This window comes from Cephus cinctus, unplaced genomic scaffold, assembly GCF_000341935.2.
Source record: "Cephus cinctus unplaced genomic scaffold, Ccin1 Ccin1_scaffold0516, whole genome shotgun sequence".
NCBI classification, from domain to species: Eukaryota; Metazoa; Arthropoda; class Insecta; order Hymenoptera; family Cephidae; genus Cephus; species Cephus cinctus.
In genome coordinates, this window is record NW_014333180.1 from 1 (window position 1) to 9,519 (window position 9,519).

General features: G+C 37.3%; 1 protein-coding gene across 1 annotated transcript in view; it reads left to right on the forward strand.

Moving 5' to 3' along the window:
* Positions 1–8,961: 8,961 nt before the first annotated feature.
* The window catches only part of LOC112494451, a gene marked incomplete in the record, with an annotated part of 4,541 nt that continues 3,983 nt past the window's right edge, over positions 8,962–9,519 (forward strand). Inside the window, 1 exon segment of the mRNA XM_025085665.1 lies at positions 8,962–9,519. Coding sequence (XP_024941433.1) covers positions 8,992–9,519 — 528 coding nt within the window.

Consider the following 9,519-nt stretch of genomic DNA (forward strand, 5'->3'; position numbering starts at 1 on the left):
GCATTCCCGATCATTATTGTATCCGCGGATTGCTCATCGGTGGCGCTCTTGAGGATCGGTGCTATTTAATATCGTTTATAGGTCAAATGTTGGTTTTGCGTTACCGCCGATACAGTCCACGTCTTGCGGAGTCATTTCCTTAGCGCAAGGGTATCGTGAGTCCGTTAGCACTCGTTAACGTTAAATTCTGTATAATATCCTTTTGCTTGTATATTCTGTGAGGAATGTGGTATAGCGTGTACTTCCGTATAGTATGGAGTACGATGCATATTTTTGTAGAATATTAAGGTCCTGTAAGTTTGTAGATATTGGTTTGCTAATAGGCCTTCGGGACCGACAGCTTAAATGATTCCTTTGGGGGATCTACGGTCCCGTTCTGCGTAAAGCGGGTATATTTTATATAAGAACCGTTGTTCCATCTCTTTTTCTTATTGTGTTGAATAAATCGGGTCAGATTGTGGTTCCGTATTTAATTTTGAAAACTTTATCGTTTGTTCGTGTAGTTTTTGAGAGTGAACCTCCCTAGATTTCAGATTGTGTTTATTGTCTCCCAGACCCAGGACCCCACCACATAAGAGCTGGCCAGAGTGTCCTTAGGAGACAGCGGTGTAACTCTGGTTATACCTGGCGCCCAATAATTTAGTATTTCATTAATTATTTCTCGCGGTGCCATTTATTTGTGCGTCACCGTTAAAAAGTGTCGTCACAATACATACAGAGTGTATCAGCCCAGATGCACGTTTGAGATTTGCGGTGAAACGGTGCACAATTTCGAAAATCTGATGTCACAACCATTGAATGTTTTTTGATTGCGCATCGAATGGGCATATTATTATTGTTCGCTCAACTTCCGGTCGCAAATAAAAAAAATTATCTTCGCCATTTCAAATGACATTGAAACAAGTTAAATGCAGAAGTTGTAGAGCAAGAAAAAATAATAGAGATGAAAACAAAATTCGGACGGATTGCACACATAATAAGAGAGATATTTGCGTCCGAATTTTTCTCATTTTTTGACAAATTTCTGATACTCGAGGAACGCCTTAGCTTCGTGCAGCAGCTTCACGCCGAACTCACGACTCGCAATTGTTTTGAGATAAACGTTCAGACAGACGCAAACCCGTACAAGGTGCCTAAAACATACTACAATGCTATCTTTCATTACAAGTTAGAAGCCAAACTATTCCTGCTGTAGATTTCCGTGATCCTGGATGCAGATTTTCGCGTCTTCGTCTTCCTGGACGTGAATTTTCGAGCCTTCGTGTTCCTCGTCGTAGATTTCGAAATCTTTGTATTCCTCGCCGCAGATTTTGAACTCTTCGTGTTCCTCATCGTAGATTTTGGAATCTTCGTTGACCTGGACGTACATTTCGGAGTCTACGTGTTCCTCGTGGTAGATTTTGGAGTATACGTGTTCCTCGTCGTATATTTTGGAGTCTACGTGTTCCTCGCCGCAGATTTTGAACTCTTCGTGTTCCTCATCGTAGATTTTGGAATCTTCGTTGACCTGGACGTACATTTCGGAGTCTTCGTGTTCCTCGTCGTAGATTTTGGAGCCTACGTGTTCCTCGTCGTAGATTTCGGAGTCTTCGTGTTCCTCGTCGTCGATTTTGGAGTCTACGTGTTCAGCTATGTGAACTTGGCACCCGACTTTGGAAAATCAAATTTTTTTTTCATAGACTTATAGATTTACGTATGCAGTTGTTTGTAGTATCAATTTTTTCGTTTGTAGTAGACCCGAAAAAAAGTTATAGCGTCATAAAAAAAGTCCATCCACCGACTTTGAAAAGAATAATGTCTAATCACTGATTCCTGCAGAGAGTCGTTTGTAGTTGATTGTAGTGAAAGAATTTCCGTTTGTAGTAGCATGGAAAAAAAAAGTTATAACTTTTTTTTTTCAAGTTATTTGTAGTCGTATATAGGTAGTAGCTTCGTTTCGTTTGTAGTTCTTTGTAGTAACGTCTATTTCGTTTGTAGTAGCTTCGTTTCGTTTGTAGTTGTTTGTAATGACATTCTTTTGTTTGTAGTTACTACAAACAACTACAAACGACATAGACGTTACTACAAACAACTACAAACGAAACGAAGCTACTACTTATTTACGGCTACAAATAACTTGAAAAAAAATTCTAACTTTTTTTCTATGCTACTACAAACGGAAATTCTTTCACTACAATCAACTACAAACGATTCTCTGTAGGAATCAGTGATTAGATTTTATTTTTTTCAAAGTCGGTGGATGGGCTTTTTTATGATGCTATAACTCTTTTTTTGGGTCTACTACAAACGAAAAAATTGGTACTACAAACAACTACATACCTACATCTATAAGTCTGTACAAAAAAAAATTGATTTTCCAAAGTCGGGTGCCAAGTTAGTGTTCATGGATGTAGATTTCCATATCGAAGATTTCGACGAAATCCAGGGTCAACAAGTGCTCTCTGACTTTTACACCGGAAGTCGCAAAAGGCTGAAAATTGGTATACTCGTTCTTGGAACGGAAAAAAGGGATACGTGTTTTTGTATTTCTCTTCTAATCCATTTTTGCAATTTGACGTATTTTTTACAAGATCCGGAGTTGACAAGTGTTGTGTAACTTTGCCACCGGATGTAGGAAAGTGCTGCAACGTAACTGGTGACATGAAATTACATAGCGGCATGTAATTTTAACTTCTTACGAACTGCGGTACAATGAGCCGAAATTTGTTCAAGAGACGCGGTAGCGTCTCGATTCCAAGCATTAAAAGAAAAAATCGGCTTCGTCGCGAGACGCTACCGCTACTCTTCTTGATGCCAAGTTGGCGCTTTTTTGTCTGCTACGATGAAATAACTTGAATTATCTGCAGGTATATGTCGTGGGCGAAAAATGTGTCAGGTTCAATAATTTTCCTTTTTTTTTTTTCTTTACAATGAGCCTTTGCCCAATAAAATCGGTTCCCGCAATGCTGATATCTGGCATTTTAGCAATGTCAGTCGAAAAATTTTTCTCAATTTGTCCCCTCTCACACAATCTTAAAAAATTTGTCCCCTCGCATATACGTATGAGCTTCGACGCGACACAGGCATAACGATTCGAGACGCGCATGCGCAACGAGCCATTGAACACGTGTAGTCTTCTGTTTATATGGCCTCAGCTATTGGCTACTATCTTAACCTGTCTCTTCATGAAAAAATTCAGTCATTTCATGATTTGATTGTTTCATTACCGCTTTACCGGTTAATTAATCATTTATTAATCATTTTTTATTTAGTAACTGTAGTGTGATATATACGTTCATAGCTCAGAAAAGGGAAGCAATGGATTTACCAAGAGGTATTTTAATGCGGCATGGATTGCTTTTTTCCTGTTTCTTCACTCTGATTGCTCATTTATGTCAAAGAATGTTCCATGAATTTGCTACATAGGTACTTTATAGTGTCAACCATTTAATAATTATAATTGTCTCTCGAAAGGACTTCAGTTGATTGAAATAGACAGTTTGTCTGAATGAATTCATTCAAAATAGACAGGTTATCATATTTAAAGAATTAACGCTATGAAATGTCTAGATGGTTAACTTGTAGAGCACACTTAAAAAAACTGAGTGAGCTTTGCCGCATTAAAATAGGTAGCGAATTACATACTTCTTACAAAATCTATTGCTACTTTAAAGTTTTTCTGGGTTAAGGACACACAACGTAACAACACTCTGTCTTATTAATGACGAAGCTGGACTATTCATTTTTCAGCGGATACATAATGTATCCTGTTTACGATGGCTTTTGGTAGGAGACCAACTTTTTGACAATAACCATCACTTTTGTTTAACACCAGGAAAAAAAGTATAAGTAATTGAAAATGACTGAACGCAAGAGTCAATTTGCTTGAGACGAGGATTTAAATTGTATTTCACCTTCTGCTCGGCAAATTCATTGCATCTGATACTTTTTTCTTAGCGTTGAGTAAATCAAGAACATTACAGTCCAGGGTAGTTCGAATAAACATGTCGTCTACAAAAATATGAGCTTTTCTATTTGTTCAATTAATGAAAAGCAATTTATATATATTTTGCTGATGGAAGCTGAATTCCTCTAAGACATTTGCTTCCGCATGATAAAAATATAAAGAAAAGATTCATTTATGAATGTAAATTCGTGTCAGAAGGAATGTCTGAAATGGAATCAAGCATCCGTCAACGAAAGATGTAAAATTCTTTTAATCTATTCGATGGGTGGAAAAAATTCATAGCTTTGCTGACGAGAGCTTTATTTGAACCTGTCAGCAGTGGGGTTTGTCTATTATATTCAACGCTAGGAAAAAAGTATAAGTCATTGAAAATCACTGAACGCAAGAATCAATCTGCTTGAGACGAGGATTTAAATTGTATTTCACCTCCTGCTCAGTAAATTCATTGAATCTGATACTTTTTTCTTTTTTCTTTTTTCCAGCCGAGACCTGAAAAGAATGTTCAAAATAGAGAGAGAGATTTGCCTCGGTTCGCGAAACAGATACGACTGTCCGCGAAACAGGTGGACAACTGTTACGACAAAGCATTGTTCGCATTTGTTTATTGCCGTTGCTAAGGAATACATTTATACGTATCTCACAGACGCATAATGGTATTAATTCTGTGTAGGCGCTCGAAAAAATTGACAAATGCATATATGCGTCCTTAGTCCATGCCGGACACTTACAGAAAGCGCATATATGCGTCCTTAGTCCATACCGATAGCTTTTGTCAGACGCATATATGCGTCTGTAGCAGTCAAAGGGTTAAAAAAAATAACACCGTTTATACTTACTATTTTTAGCCACCGCCTCGTCCGCCTCGCTTGCCGCCTCGACCCCCCACCCGATATGGCCCTTGATTCGCCAATTTTCGTAGCATGCGACACAGAAAAGCTTCCACATAATTTTGCCTCGCCCGTCTTCCCGCACGATTCCCGCGTCGTTGATAGTTTCCTGTAAAATTAAAAATTGAAATAAATTACGTTTTCCCAACAAGTAATTTACAAAATTTGACTTCACAAGCACTGCGTTGACTGAGCATGACCTGGATCGTGCCCAGATTACAGTAGTGTTCGTGAAGTAAAATTTTCCCAGTGGCTTTTCATTTGATGCTGCTTTTAATTTCACCCATCAATGGATTTTAGTTGTCGACGTAAAAAAAAATCAACAATTTGACAACTAAAATCTATTGACTGATGAAATTAAAAGCAGCATCAAATAAAAAATCACTTGTATTAAGAAAATGAATATTTTTTACTTACGTGCTTCGTCCGCTTCACGGTTGCTTCTTGCCGGCAACCGCACCTGCCCGCTAGCCTGTTGTGGCCCTTGCCCTGGCTGTGCCACTGGTGGTCGTGCTTGTGCCGGCTGCGCGAGATCCTCCCTCTCCCCCGCCGCCGAATCGACAAATATTGCTTCCATATCCATCTGAAATATAAAAAATACACATGAATTAATGGTAATAAAAAAACGTGCTTAAGAGCCGCAGTAGAATCTCGACGCCAAGTAATTTTGTGTCATCAGACGACGTTTACTTGATTGAGACGCTACTGCTCCTTTTATTTACCGCGACGTCGGCTTTAAATGCAATTTTAATTACTTACCTCCAAATCGTTCTCACTCTCTGCCATTTTGTGGGATTTTCTTCGTAGTGATGAAAAACAAAGAAGACGAAGAAGGAAGAAATATAGATCTTTTTTTGCCTTCGATCTGTTTTTCAAAGACAGAAGAACTTTTGTGTTTTTACAAAAAAAATTCGACACTCTTATTGGCTGTCGTGGCTGACACGAAATTCACGGGTAACTGATAGGCCTAATTGCATCAGCCAATCATGGAGGTACGCGAGAGAGTATTGTTATGATAGTTTAGTCAAAAGAGGGGAGGAGTTGTTACTGACACTGCTGTAGCGTTCGCGAACACAAATCGATTTTCGATTCTAAATGAGCTTGACGAGAATGCTAACGATTCAAAAAGCACACTCAAACAAAGAGTAAACGCAAGCACAAGTGAAAAAAAAAGAACGGCCAGCCCTAAAAGTATTCATACTAATAAAGTTATCGTCGTTGTTGGCGCTAGTACATTGAATAAAATAGATATACAGCAAGTCTCTGGTAATGAATTACAAGAAAATCTTTGGAGATCCCAAATCAGCCAAAAACAGAACGTTCATTCCGAAACAGGCTTCTCACAATGTTCGACAGGTGCAAATGATCACCGCAAGTCGACAGTTGAACGATGGTCATATTAATGAATTCGGAACGTTGTTAGCAACATTTTCCGAATACAAACCAGTATGTACATAGAGATTTCAATAACTTCATGAAGTACCACAAGTTTTACCGTATAAAAAGCACATTCAGATATTGTACTGCAGTGTCAAATACGATGGCTTCGTAAATAATCATTGGATATGCAGCTATTATAAAGAAGGTAAAATATACATTTACGACTGCATGCGATTTAATAAGTTGTATGAGTTTCATGAGAAGTTTCTTCATGCATTACATCCATATGTCGATTTACAAGACCGCGAATCAGTACTTTTTCCACCAGTCGAGAAAATATCTAATATTCTTAATAGTGGAGTGTATGCGATCGCTTATGCTGTATGCCTTATGAAAGAGTTGCAACCAGAGCATATAAGATTCGACGAGACAAAGATGCATAGCCACTTGATTCATATGTTTCAGACCAACACGATTGAACAGTTTCCGTTTCAGTTTATTGAAATAAATGCAAAAAATTCATCGCGAATGGCACAGTGTCAAGCTAAGCATGCAGACCATAAGAAAAATCATCAACCAGCTGTGCAGTCGGAGAAATGCGAAAAACGGAAGCTTAGTCCTCAAAGTGGTAAAAATAGTAAAATATTAATACTTAATGATGACATTGTAGCTGTTGATGATGGCATTGTTAACAAATCATCATTTATAGAGCGCATAGTTGTAACTAGTACATCTGCTAATATCGAGGTATCTTGTGTTCGCCAGATGCAAATTATAGTTTCTGGACAAAGGTTAAATGATGATCACATTAACGAATTTGGAGATCTCTTAAGAATGTGTTCCGACTATGACCCAGCGCAAACGTACTGGCTTCAACGGCCTGAAAAGATACCTCGCATTTCACCGGTGAAAAGACATATTCAGATATTATTTAGCTGTGTTTGTAACGACAATAATCACAACGATTGCAAAGGAGGACATTGGATCTGTAGTTATTATGACACTGAAAAAATATACATTTACGATTCTATGAGTATGAACAAGTTGTACAAGCATCACATTATCTTTTTGAAAAAACTACATCCACACATTGATTTAACTGATAATCATTTGGTTGTATTTCCACCGGTTGACCAGCAGCGAAATGCCGTTGATTGTGGTGTATACGCAATAGCTTTTGCTGTATCGCTATTCTGTGGAATACAGCCAGAGACTGTAAGATACGACGAAACAAAAATGCGTCTTCATTTGTTGAACATACTCCAACAAAAAATAATTTATCATTTTCCACGTAAGGAGACTGATTCTGACGTAGCACATACTTCACCAGTTTTACAGTCCAGTTCCATTAGCGTGTTCAAACAAATTATTCGAAATTCATACTTAGATTGTTTCGACGCTAATGATAAAGATATATCAAGTTCAATTCCCAATAGCATTGAAGTGGAACGGGACAAGGCAGTACAAGAAACAGCTTGTAGACAATTTACATATTGAACAACAAATCTTAAATGTTGATGTTGCTCCTTCGAATGAAAATATGAGCCACGGCGCTAACAAGAACTGCAATGTCACTGATACGATAATGGCTAATGGCAAGAGGAAATTAATTTCAAAACCGAAAGCTCATTACAACGTAAATAAACCTAAGAATCGTAAAAAAACTAAAATGAACCTTATAACGAAAGTTAAAAAAAAATACAGAAAATTAAATAATAACTGTGTAAAAACAAAATATACTGCAGAAAAATATATCCGCGATATATCGGGAAAATTACCAGGCGACACATCGTCGCCTATTTCGCCTATTATAAGCAAGTTGAGGACCAAGTGCATTGTCAAATGGTGTTTCCATGTGAGGGAAACGCTCGTTTCTGGATTAAAAAAATTATTTAAGGATATCAAAGAAAAGTCCGAAGTGTGTCTATCGAGATTAACGGATAATGCAACGTTTAATATCAGTGATAATGTCGAAGCATTATGTGGACAACGCAGACATGTTGCTTCTGCCGAAGCGTACTATGCAGAAACTGCTTATTATCCAGTGAATAGTACTGAACCTATTGCCATGAATTCTGAAGGTATAGCAACGAATATTTTGCCTTTATTAGTAAATGAGAAAAAAACAAAAACAAAGTCTTGGACTTGTAGCGATCTCTGTAAGACAAATGATCCTGAGGTTATAAATGATTTAAAGAATTTTCTTCAGAAACTATCGAATTGCACATTGCGAATGTTAAATAGATTCTTATGCCGTGTATATATGTGCACGAATAAAATCAACGCTAATAAATTTGGCCATTCTCAAGGTTGTTATATAAACTCCAAATCATGCAAGTCCGAATTTTTATCAATGGAAATTTTGGCCCCTCATTTTCCAAAAATACGATATCATTTTGCCTTTATTAGTAAATGAGAAAAGAACAAAAACAAAGTCTTGGACTTGTAGCGATCTCTGTAAGACAAATGATCCTGAGGTTATAAATGATTTAAAGAATTTTCTTCAGAAACTATCGAATTGCACATTGCGAATGTTAAATAGATTCTTATGCCGTGTATATATGTGCACGAATAAAATCAACGCTAATAAATTTGGCCATTCTCAAGGTTGTTGTTGTTGTCATAATATTATGATAGCCATGGGCGCCCTTCCGAATCATTTAAATTCCGATATTTGCGAACTCCGAATCTTTAAATCCAATAAAGTTATTTAGGTGTTCTGTTTCTCGCGCCTCACCCTGTATAAACTCCAAATCATGCAAGTCCGAATTTTTATCAATGGAAATTTTGGCCCCTCATTTTCCAAAAATACGATATATTAAAAGACTATTTTACAGTCTAGTGAATTTTAATAAAGAATTGTGCGATATGGATGAAGCTTTGAACAGCAATGATGTTATCAAACTCTGCCACATTTCTGATCAAGCTCAAAAGAAAGCTCAAATTTGTAATAAATCGAATACTGAAGAAATTACTTTGAATGAAGATAAGATACAAACTGTGTATAGCCATGCTTTTAGAGCTTACACAAAACGAATGATTGATACCCCACGTTTCAAATGTATTTCTTGTGAAAAGTTGTGTTGTCAGAAGAGCGGCAGTTTTATTGAAATTTCTAAAACCATGCTCGGACCGATTTGGACCAGCTTCATGGAATATCTTGCAAAATGCCTTCCCAAACCCAATGAATATAACTTTCTGTGTCGATACTGCCGAGATAAATTTCATCAAGATACATTGCCTCCAATATGTATTCTTAACAGTCTTGATGTTCCAGCGGTTCCATATGAAATAACGTGTCTAAAT